Source organism: Alexandromys fortis, unplaced genomic scaffold (genome assembly GCF_014885135.2).
Source record: "Alexandromys fortis isolate MF-2015 unplaced genomic scaffold, M_Fortis_MF-2015_v1.1 scaffold_51, whole genome shotgun sequence".
Lineage (NCBI taxonomy): Eukaryota > Metazoa > Chordata > Mammalia > Rodentia > Cricetidae > Alexandromys > Alexandromys fortis.
In genome coordinates, this window is record NW_026067925.1 from 5,650,613 (window position 1) to 5,663,227 (window position 12,615).

General features: G+C 37.4%; 1 protein-coding gene across 1 annotated transcript in view; it reads right to left on the reverse strand.

Moving 5' to 3' along the window:
- Window positions 1-1,546: 1,546 nt before the first annotated feature.
- Window positions 1,547-12,615, reverse strand: part of Adss2 (adenylosuccinate synthase 2) — a 30,324-nt gene continuing 19,255 nt past the window's right edge. The window contains exons 7-13 of the mRNA XM_050142924.1: window positions 12,341-12,422; window positions 10,336-10,462; window positions 8,824-8,978; window positions 7,540-7,664; window positions 6,198-6,295; window positions 4,183-4,332; window positions 1,547-2,671 (exon numbers count right to left, since the gene is read on the reverse strand). Of these exons, the coding sequence (XP_049998881.1) occupies window positions 2,619-2,671; window positions 4,183-4,332; window positions 6,198-6,295; window positions 7,540-7,664; window positions 8,824-8,978; window positions 10,336-10,462; window positions 12,341-12,422 (790 nt within the window). The 3' untranslated portion in view covers window positions 1,547-2,618. The remainder of the gene's footprint in view (window positions 2,672-4,182; window positions 4,333-6,197; window positions 6,296-7,539; window positions 7,665-8,823; window positions 8,979-10,335; window positions 10,463-12,340; window positions 12,423-12,615) is intronic.

The window sequence follows — 12,615 nt, forward strand, 5'->3', positions numbered from 1 at the left end:
TAAGACAGGGCTTCTCTGTGTAGCCGAACTTGCTCTGTAGATGAGGCTGGCCTTCCTTGAACAGAGATCTACCTTCCTGGTAATCACTCTTAAGTGATTACCACAGAAAGTACAAATTCATGTTCTAAATCTAGATTTAGGTCCTAGCAGAAGCTGTCCCTACTTATTGTCAATTACATTTTTATAAAATGCACCGCATACCATAAATTGTCTTCATCTTTTCCCACGACAGTGCCACATGTTTTGATTATAGTAGTTCTGGCGAAGGCAGAACCTCCTGAGCCACATGTGGGAAGTAGGGTCCTGAAAGACAGGCCCAAGTAATGCGGAGCTACATGGTGACTTCCAGGCCAGCCTGTCTCAAACACGCACAACCTCTCACATTATGTTCTCAAAACTGTCTCGTGTCTCTCCTCCTAATTCTATAGTACCCAATTAATATCAAATGTGCATACTAACCTTCCCTGCTCAAGCATCTTGTGCTACAGTTGGGTATGCTTAGCTCTGTGGTGACTCCCACTTGCAGTCATTCAATAGTCTACTAAATTCTAAAACCAGGTTTAAAGATGTATATGCCCACCACATGTGAGTGTCCATGAAGGCCAAAGGACAGCATCAGACCCCGAGACCTGGAGTCACAAGCCGTAACAGGTCCTACATCCTAACCTACAGGACTCTGCCACGTCCCTCAGTCGGCTGCCAACCTCACCCAACCCCTTGCTAATTTGGTTCCATTTTTCCACTTCTGCAGAATCTAGAGTGGACCCAGAACATTTTCCCTCATGCTAATTTGTCTAGTTAATGTGTTTAAGCATCTCCTAAGAGCCTTCTCTGGCCCTTGCCAGACATTTTGATTAGGTTTCATTCATTTCACCATGCACGCTTCATTGAAGCATTTAACATCATTAATTAATGCTTAGCATGCTGCCGCTACCATATCTTTCATAACTATATAATTGCCCCTGCTACTGCATATCTAGTATCTAACAGAAGGCACATACAGCCTTGTTAAATAAATTGTAATAGTTATCAAAGGTTTGAAAGACAGCTTTATTTAAAGAACAGACCATCTCTCCGAATAAACCAACAGCTCACATTCAAAGAGAAACTAAATTATCCACAGTGGTTTTAAAATCAGTAAATAACAGCAATCGGAGGTATTTTGGGTAATGGAGGAAAAATTCCTGACTTGAATGAAAATGGGTTCATTACTGAAAATGTTTCAACAATACAATGCTTATGGCAAAGAATACAGATCTTCCAAGGCCTTGCAGTTTTCACAGGGTGAAGTAGGGTTTACCGGCTCTGCTCCGTTCTCAAGTGTTACACAGTTAGCGCGGGCTGGTGGGGTCACTTGTGTTTATTTATTGAGTCCAATGAAACGGCTAGTTTGGAATTTTTCTTAACCATATATTAATAAAATACTTCAGGGTTAAGACACTTGAATCCTCCTAATCTCTGCCTACCCTGTCCCCATGCACTTCTCAGGGTATCCTTCCTCCTCACTAGGGTTGCTATGAACACAAGAAAAACAACACACAAACCATACTGGAAATATTTGGTTCTTTTTAATTAGCTATTGATGGTTATAATAAAATAATTTCAAGTGAGACCTAATTTAAGCATTTAGTAGTCCACGGAGGCTAATCTACGGCACGATGAAAAGCCTAACTGCCAAATAACAAACACCACTCTGCCTTTCAGTAAAGGAGATAAAGTCATGATCAAAATTATGGCTGACAATTAGGGTTCATGTGGGTACTTATGAGTCGTTCATTTTGTAGATATACTGGCAGGCACAATGTTGAAAGTCAACCCACTGTTCTTAGAAATAACAGAATACTTAAAAAATAAAAAGGAAAGATATACATTTGATTGAGCTCATACCTGAAAACAAAAAAAAAGTATTCACCAAATATCACAACAGATTTTTTAATAATTATTTTTTAACATTATGATTGTTATTGTAGGGAAACATCTCTTTGAACACTGAATTAAATGTTCATTGTATTAAATAACTGTAGAGAGAACTAAGTTCTGTGCTCTATACAAATGAAAGGTTCCATGAACATACTCCCCCCTCCCAAACCAAAGCTCGATTTTGCAATGGCCTCAGGAAATAAGCAGTTCACAATTTACACAGAATTCATAGCATTACAAAAGTGACAGAACCCATCTTTTCATTTCTCTTTCTAACAACAAAGATTACAATGACAGAATTGAATGATCAGAATGTAAAAATACTTGTGCAAAACTGCAATAATTGTTCTCACTATCTAGTCGGGATAAAAACTCAAACACAATGACAATAATGAAGAAAAACTACACTGGAAGATTTAGATTTCAAACAACAGGGATTATACAATTACTAAACATGGAAAGGAACTGTGTGTGGCACCATGAGCAGCAGGAGCAACAGATGCGGCGGCCATGCCAGCTGAGAAGCTGGATGGGAGGGCGCCAGTCTATCCATGACAGCCATCCGTCAGAGACTGCAAACCAATGCCAGCTTAAAACTCATTTCAATGTCTTTATTCTTGAATTTGCAGATCATAGAGAAATGTTTAAGTATCTTTCCCCTCCCTCTCAAGGAGTGTCGCGTGCACTGCTGGCAGTCCTTAGAAGAGCTGAATCATGGACTCTCTGGATTTCCCTACACCAATCCACTTAACTGGAAAACAAAACAAGGAGAAGAGCATCAATAAAGTCCCCTGTGACATTTAACATTGGGATGAAGAGAGAGGAAAGTCCGACTAGGCAAGAGCTGAACTCCTAGCTGTGCTTCATTTTAAGAGTGATGCTGTATTTAAAAAGTAGAGGCTCAAAAAGTAAAGCATCAGGTTTAGATTCAATGTCATTAACCAGTACTATGAGGGATTGACTTGAATTTTTTTAAAGTTACTGTTATTTCTTAAAGGCAGAAATAATAATAAATGCTGAATATCTTTGATCTCAAAACCAAAGAACCATGGATATACTTATGTTAGATAATTTAGTATATAAGAAACCTTTTAAGGTATCTATTAATGTGGATTCTGAGAATCAAAAGAAAAGGGTTTCTGGGGTACTCTGTCAAGATGGGAATTCTTCCATGTGGGGCTGGAGAGATGGCTCAGTGGCTTAAAGTACATGCTGCTCTTGCAGAGGACCCTAGTTCAATTCTGAGCACAACACGGTGACTTAAAACCATCCATAGCTTTAGTTCGTGAGGACCCATGGTGCACCTTCTGGTACTGTGGGCACTGTACCCATGTGAAACATATACCTTATGTATAGGCACACATAAAATAATAAATAAGCCTTAAATAAAAGCTCTCCCATGTAATAATTTTAGCATATTATAAACATAAAACATGATTTGCTGAAGAAAGTGGTTTAAAATTGAAGAAGTACATACTGTGCTGGAGTACTTTTGTGTTTATTCTAAAAAGACAGGAATGCACAGGAAACACTGCCATCTTTAGGCAAAGTGATTTGAAGATGTGATTTGCCTTTTCTTAAGCCATTAGAAAATTAAGTTGAGAATATTTCTGCTTCAGGACTTTTCTGTAAGATTTCTTGTCATGTATTGTTTTTTAAAAAATGATGAACTAGTTTCACATTTAGTGTGTTTTATGATTGGCAATGTACCACATAATTTTAAAGTGAGCTCAAGTTTGTATATTTTTATTTCTGGACCACAAAAGAACTATTTATTATTTCCATTCAAAGATAATTTAAGTATTTCAATTATGTAATCAAAAAGGTAAATAGAAAAACTTGTATTCTAAGTCAGAAAGAGAAGAAATTCTCTCCTTTTCTTCTAGAAAGAATGCATACTAGAAGGGATCCAGCACAGACTAGCCTGCCTATTATTCTGTTCTAACTATAAAGTATTTACCATTCCTTCACCCTCAGTGACCATGACAATAAAATCTTAGTCCAAATTAACAGTAATGAGATGCAGCAATAGATATATGTCCTATTTATACCCTATTATTTCCTAATGTCCATCCAAGATTTCCACTCTGACAAGCAGCTTAAACCAAATGATAAAAACAACCACCATCATAACAACAACAACAACAAAAAAAAAACATTTTTGATGAGGGTGAAAGCTATAAGAGTAAATAAACCAAAACCAAACAAACGAACAAAAAACTCACAAACTAACAGAAAATTAAGACAGCTACTCATAAATACCTGGTATTTGAAGCTCATCTTCAATAAACCGAACATAATTTTGTGCATTGACAGGAAGCTCCTTAAATGTCCTTGCATTAGATATGTCTGTGTTCCATCCTGGGAAAGTCTTATACTGAACTTCCACTTTATTTAAGACTTCTTGGTTTGCTGAAAGTTAAGAAGTATATGTGTTTATAGAACACACTGTCTGTTGCCAAATGACTTGTTTTTCAGACATGGTTTCTCTTCAGTCCAGGCTGGCCTTATACTCTTGGCAATCCTCCCTTCAGCCTATCCAACTTAAGGAAGTATAAGCATGAACCACTATGCCCACTTCAAATGACTCTGACAAAAGAAGGTTCAAGGACACTTATTAAAATCCTCAAAACCAGATGTGTCCGAATTTAGAATTTTCAGACCATTAGCAAGGTGAACACCAGCACACATACCCTCTAGGGTAGTATTTTATAAAACAGCATTTCTTTAGCAACGTGATTATACACTTAAGTGGAGAAAGATTACACAGTTAAAACTTCAGTTACAGTGGTTGGTAAATGAGCTGTGCCAAACTTTCTTCTGTTTCTGGAGCATTTTGAATTTCTATACAACATCAGCTTTACAGAAGGCTGGTACATCTTCAATCCTCTGAGAAATCTATCGTGGGATAGACAATTTCTTTATTATTCCATCTAATGACTTTCTCTATATCGCCCTGCTGGAGTCTGCAGACATGGTGGATAGTGTGGTACACTATTCAGGTCTCCCTCTTGCAGAGAGTCTCAAGAATGACTGAGACCACGCAGCAGAGGTTTGTGGAAACACATAGGACTTTCCACAAGAATATTAACAAAGCATAAAACCAATGGTACAAGTTCAAGATAACCATTCACCAAATCAGTGGTCCCTAAAGTAAGAATCCATAAGAATCCATAGTACTCAGAGGAAGGCAACAGAATCTGAGTGTAATAGACTCTCTGTAATGTCTAATACTCAAAGGAAGCCATGGGGCACGTGAACAGTGGTCAGCTAAACTACATGTACTACTACTGCTGCCATTACAAGTGATGTTTCTCAGAACATTCTATAACACTTCTTGGATGAAAATTTCAATCTTGGAGTATTTCTGGAGAAATCTGGCTCAAGTCCAGATACAAATACAAAAGCCCAAAAGCATAAATTTGACAAGTTTATCAGTTTGAATTGTTAGTATTTTTAATAAAAATAATGAATCTGCTATACAATTATGATGGCTCTTGCCAAGTCACTGTATTTGACTGCACTATTCTTTGATACTTGAGCTATATTAACTCTTAAAAACAGTTTTGAGGTCGTATTAACGACCAGGACATAACATATATTTGAGTAATCAGTTTCTAAGTAACCATATCCTAAAATGTTAACAGATGTCTGTTTTTCTATAAGAGAAACTGGAAAAGTGACAGAAAATTATTCTCCAAAAATGTCTAGTCTCAGGGACATAAAACTTTCCAACCTGCCAAGTTTTTCATTAAGGTTGTCAACATTCCTTCAACTGGCACTTCCTTCGTGTTTAAGAAAAACTAATCTGAAAAATCAGCAATTTCCATATCTAAATCTAGAAGCATTTACTGAATTCCGGAGTAAGGAAACCTAGTGATTAAGACAGGCTTCAGAGACTATACTGGCTCACGTAGGCATCTCCTTCACCTGGAGGGCTTAAAGGATGAAGTAAGTTCATATACTGAGAAAGAATACAAGATCCAAGGGTCCTTTTTTTTTTTTTTTAACCCTTTTATTCCCAAGGAAGAAAGAACTCTTCGATGAAAATCATTCAGATGATTTAAAAAAAAAAAATTTTTCTCCCTTACCCACTTTGATGCTGCTGTAAAGTGAATATATCTGCATTATTAGTAAGGTAAAAATAAAAAAGCTTGTGAAAGATATATAATCTTATAATAACAATTAACAATTATATATCATACATAATGTATAGTTAGATGACAATATTAACAATCTTATAAACGTTAGACACAGCCTTAAAAAAAAAAGAGTACCTGGGAAATGAGGTATGATTTCCCCATCTAATTTGTAAGCAACGCCAACTTTGATTTCTGTAAACATATCCAAAATATCCAACTTGGTAAGGGCCAACCTAATTTTGAAAAAACAAAAACAAAAACCAGACACTGTTGAAACAGCAAACTTGTGACCTCCAGTCTGACTGGTACAGGAAAAGGGAAAAATTCATGCAAAGCCCAAAGCTCCAAAGCAATTCTGAAAACTTGTTAGGATTGTACTTGAAAGCGTGCCACACATAAAACACCACATCCATGAGGACACTCCACTGACATATAGTCTTCGTAATATACCAGGGTTACTTTCTAGTAATTACAACGGATTGTCACTGGTGACTTCACACTTGCTCAGCTTTCTTAGGAGGGATGGCTTGTGGGAAAGCTGCCTGGAGTTAAGGATGCATTTTGTGCCCCAGGGACACAGCAGAGCACACTGTTCCACATACTCATGAGATAGTAAGTACATTTCCACACATGCTATCATCCCCAGTTCTTCACTCTGGTTAGCATCACCTCCACCCTGCTGGTCAGAAACTGGCAGAGTGAGGAAACATCAAGGACCGCTTCGTCATACATCAGTTTCCCGAAAACTGACTGGAAAATAGGAAGTTTAAGGAAAATCTGTGGAAATTAGATAAAATACTAGGTTTGGGATTTTGATTCACAATCTTGGAGGTTGTTTGTTCGTTTTTTAAAAGCAAACAAACAAAAAAACCAAAAATTAAAAAGAAAACCCTCCTTTTGCTTGTTAGATGCTCAGCCTATTAATATAGACACAAACACATTTACTTATATATAAAATGCTAGTAACGTTATTGAATATTTTCAGTGAGCAGGACAGTATGCCTACATCTCATCTCTTTGTTCAAATGCCCATGATGGGAGTAATATCATCACCTCGATTTTAAAGGTGATGAGACCGAAACTCAGAAAGGGGAGCACATCCAGTCACATCAACACAGTGCACACATCTGCACATCTGATTCCAGGAGGTCAGGAACTAAGTGTGCACGCTCCATCCCCACTCAGCATCGTCCTTCTGTGTGCAGTGTTCATCCTGCTCATCTAAGCCTACCTGCCTACCCATCTCCCGCCCTCTATACACGCATGCGAGTCAGACTACCACAGTTCTTCCTAGGGCCGTGGGTGTTTCTTCCTGTGCACTTCCTCTACATCTCATCCCACTGCTAAAACTAGGATTTTATTATGGAGGTGAAGGAATGAAACTTTTCTGTTAGGAGATTCTCAAATTACTTCTTGAAAATCAAATTTGTGGTCATCAACCGTTTACCATTTCCTGAAATAAATCTTGAACACTCACGCAGTAAATCCATTGATCATATGAGCGTATTTGAGTAAAACAAGGTCCAACCAGCCGCATCTTCTTTTCCTGCCCGTAGTTACTCCAAATTCTCTACCCCTTGTTTGTAATAATTCTCCAACTTCCTGTATAACAATTTATGAGTTAGAATATCAGAGCTGTACATTCAGGGAATTATACTAGAGATTATATAATAAACAATTATCTCTTTTGATAAAAATATTTCATGAAATAATCTGGAGACAGGAGTCCATGGAGATGACATTACTTGGAATATATTCAGTTTTGATTTCATTTTTACATTTTTAAGGTAATATTTTTTTCTGTTATATACAGGTCAAACATAGATTGATAGACAACAAAACAATTAGATCCTAATAAGAACAAGTTGTTATGATCTTAGATGTGTCCCACAAAAGAGCTCATGTGGAGAAGGCTTGGTTCTCAGCAGTTAGCAATACTGAGAGGTGACTGGATCATAGGGACATTAATGTTATCAAAGAATTAATCCATTGAAGAGTGTTGCAAGATATTTGATCACGCTATGTGTGAAAATGTATCTATATTTTACTTCACCTGCCTAATACACCTGGACTGGTTTAATAAAGAGCTGAACAGCAAATAGCTAGGCGGTAGACTTTAAGTGGGACTTCTGGGCAGAGAGAGGAATGCAGTTTAGGCAGGCAGAGAAGCCAGTACAAAATGAAGAAGAGGGAAAGAGCCACATGGCAGAACACAGATTAATAAAAACAGGTTAAGTTATAATCACTAGCGGGACAAGCCTACGCTAAAACCAGGCTTTCATAATTAACAAGTCTCCACATCATTATTTGGGAGTAGGCTTGCTACATATGAGTTCATAGCTGGACTATTTGAAGGCAGGACCTTGTCAGAGAACAGAGGATCCTGAGGCTTCCCAAATGCCAAGAGGTGAGGTGACCAGTTTTCCTACACCTACCCTTCTGCCACAATGTGTCTTATTACTGCCCAGAAACATGAAACAGAAGCCATGAACAATAAAAAATACGTCTTTTCTCCTTTTAAATTCCTCCTGTAATTTTCACAACAAAGGGAAAGTTCATAAACAAGTAAGTCATTAATATTTATTTAAACAGACAAACCTAGTCAATCATCCCAAGAATTAAGATTATATAGTTTTACTGAAAATGAGAAGGCAAACATATCAAGTGACCCTTGCAAATGAAGAGAGGTAGGAGTCTCTTAAGGTGGATATGATTTTTCTTTCCATACTTTAACAACTGGATTACTAAGAAAGGGGCTTACATTGTCTTGTTCTGTGGGAAAGGCACCAATACCAACTCTAGTGGTATAAGCTTTCACAACTCCATATACTTCTCCAACGTTTTGAGGGGGCATACCCAAACCTGTACAGACACCTCCAACGGTACAGTTTGAAGAGGTTACAAAAGGGTAAGTTCCTAGAAAATAGAAAAGAAAAAGAAACAAAACACTAAGATGAACACATGTACACACATACTCTAAAACAGAATTACATTAAAATCAGGCATAGGAATTTACTCCAGGTATCTGAAGACTTGACCATAACTGTATTGCCCTCTCAAGGGCTCATTGTTTTAGGTTTAATTCTCTTTGTCTGTACTAAGTTTAAAATGCAGATGGTCAGAGCTTTAATTGCAGCATTTGAGCTGTAGAGAACCCCAGAGTGTGTCTATTTGCTAACTTGGCTCTCTATAGTATGTACTCACTGCTGTGCAAGAATTTGATACAGACACCTACCTACTTTGATTGATTCCTATTAATTCCAAATCACTCCCTGGTGGACACACTTAGGGTGCAGCAACAGTAATTTTGTGGTGTTCAACATTCCCTCAGCCTTTGAACTCTATTCAGCAGTCTTCAAATTAAAGCAACAATTATGAGGGTGCATTTTTCTCCCCTTTATACTTAACTATTCACTCTGCTAATTATACACTCTTTCCAGATTGATTATTATAGGATAAAGGGGTATATATATAAAAGAGAAAATACATTCTCTTTAATAATTAGTTAGTATCCAAAGCTTATGAAATGTCAAGCCCAAGGGGTGGCTCAGTAGTGAAGAGCACGTGCTGCTCTTCCAGAGGACCCAGGTTTGATTCCCAGCACCCACTTGATGGCTCACAGCCATCTTTAACTCTATTTCCAGGGCATCCAATGACTTCTGGCCTTCAAGAGCACTGTATTCATGTGGTATACAGACATTTATGCAAGTAAAACACACAAATACATAAAAATTAAAAAAAAAGTCACCCAGAACTGTTAACCATGTAAGAAAGTATATTTAGATTAATGAGACAGTCATCTGAGTAAGGTTAGCTTAACCATGAGGATGGAGGAAATACTGAGCCTACCAGAAAGTCTCATGAACAAAGTGAGTTAACATACATAGTTTGCTAAGATCTTAAAATATATAATACTAATTTCCATTTTTTTAAAGATTTAAAAAGGGATTCTCTACAAATTGATTTTATCATTTTACAGTTCGAGAGAAATAGGAGTTGAATAAATCATGAACCAACTAATGAAATTCACAATCTGCAGAACTCCAAGCCCACAGAATCCAAATGATTCCATTTTTCTAATGAAGTGTAAAATTTGTACTGTGCTTGCCACAATATTATTCCTTTTAAACCCTTGCCATAAGATGACACGCTCTCTCATTCTTGAATATAATCACTAAATGCACTATTTATAACCTCCTTACTGCTAACATTAATATTTATATCTAAGTACTTTAGACTCAGTCAAACTCCCTATGAATCATATCTCACTTACCAAAATCAATATCTAACAATGCTGCGTTTGCACCTTCTACCAAGATTTTCTTGGGTGGTCCATGGAGGGCCTCATATAGGAAATAAACTCCATCTCTCACCATCGGTTTAATCCTTTCCATATAACCCTACACAAAGACAAAAACCAGTTTCCATGTGCACTAATACATTGTAACACCAGTCAAAGTGGAAACTACCTGGCCTTCAACAGTGGAAACTGACAAAACCCAAGCAGAAGGCGCTGGTGATGGGGCTCATCCTAGTGCAACACTTGGATTAGCTCTGGTCTTGTAGAAAAGAAGGATTAGCAGTACAAAAGCTAGGGATGTGGCAAGCGGCAGAGTACTTACCTAGCAAGTGTGAGGTCCTGAACAACACACACACATAAGCACTATGACATTTAAGGGTTCTATATCAACTTCAATGGGAACAGAGCAAAGCACTCACTTCATAAGCTGGCTTTCGAGAGAATAAGAAGAACTGTCTGTTTATATAAGATGGCACTTTGACATTTTTATTTGAAAAGGTATTTGAAAAGCTGCATTTATAATTTATATAACCAACAATTTTCAAGTTCAAATCAGAGTGACACCAAAAGGTGGAGAGGACACAAATGACACTGGCAAGCATGCAGATGTTAGCAAGAGTGCTGTCCTCCTTATTACAGCAACACCACCATAATCTGTCATTGGCTGATAGTATCAAACACTAACATGAGGTGCTAGTAATGTTTAACTTCATAAGTCAAGTAAAAATAAACAAGAATTTCCCTGAGGGCCATAGTACAGCTGCAATAACACCTGATTTCAACTATGGACACCCGGAATGGTAATTCTAGAAGCTATTTACCAGGAACCCATAGGAATATATTGTATCCACTAATGAATGTCTATCTGGTCTCTCCCTAGTGCTTGTCTTTAATTTCTTACATATTCATATTTCAGTCCTTTCTGTGTGGCTAAAATGACTCTGTAAAGTCCTGGTTTAATACATGTCACTTGTGAAAATCTTGTTTGTTTCTTTTGTTGCTGTTTCTTTTCCGTTATAGATTTTTGTTTGTTTTGTCTTGGTTTTTTTGAGACAGGGTTTCTCTGTAGCTTTGGATCCTGTTCTGGAACTAGCTCTTGTAGACCAGGCTGGCCTCGAACTCACAGAGATCTGCCTGCTTCTGCCTCCCAAGTGCTGGGATTAAAGTCGTGCGCCGCCACCGCCCAGCCTGCTGTTTTTCTTATTTCTTTTTTCCCCCTCAGGAATGATCTCCTGTAGCTCAGGCTGGGCTCCAACTCAGTACATTCCTGAAGATGAACTTGAACTTCTGACCTTCCTGTTTCTGCTTCTCAAGTGATGGGATTATAGGCAAAGGCCACCACACTCAGATTTATCAGAATCATAAACAGACCTATTCCAGAATGACATATGATATGTAGATTCTTACTCAGTACTGGTAGCAGTATTAATACTTTTACCAGACATATAGAGAACAATGCAAAATTTACCAATGATTGAAACCTTCTGCTAACACAGGCACCACTGGATCTAACAGTTACCATTGGTGGGCTTCTTAGGTGGCCAGTAAAGTTATGTCTCAGAAATAAATGCTGAAGAAACTGACTGTTTACCAACCCTAAAACACACTGACTTTACACTGCCTCTTTCTTTACAGATCCACACTTCAGCAGTCATGCATAGCTTCTTCATAATCCAAATCTGAACTACGTTCTATTCAAAATTCTCCAATAGCTTTCCACGGTCTTCTGAATAAAAGCTAAGTTTCCTGCAGGTGCACCTGTGACCTACGAGCTGGCTATTTTCAATACCATTTCCTTTTCCCATCCAACATTCCATTTAGACCAAACTGTGTGACATTATATAAACATGCCATGTCCAAGAATGACTTGCAAATTCTTTCACAAGTTAATACACAAAGCTGGAGTGCACAAAAAACCTAAATGTCAGTTTGGTAAATCAGTATTTAAGAGCACATCACTGAGCTAAGAAAGCATTACCTTAAGTTTCTGTAATTCACCTTCAATGTCTATTTCCAAAGTAGGGTATATAGATTTGTACTGGTTAGCTAGAACTTTGAACCTGAGAAAGAAACAGATCATCATGGCATTAGCTATCTTAAAGTATACTTCAAATAATATCATGTTCAAGTCAAGTGATTTCTATGCTTTGTAAATGGTCTCAAAAGCAAATTAGTTCTGAAACTGAAAATACTTTTTGAGAAAATTTAAAAAATTTAAAAAGGATAAGCATAGAAATAAATTATATTTATTCA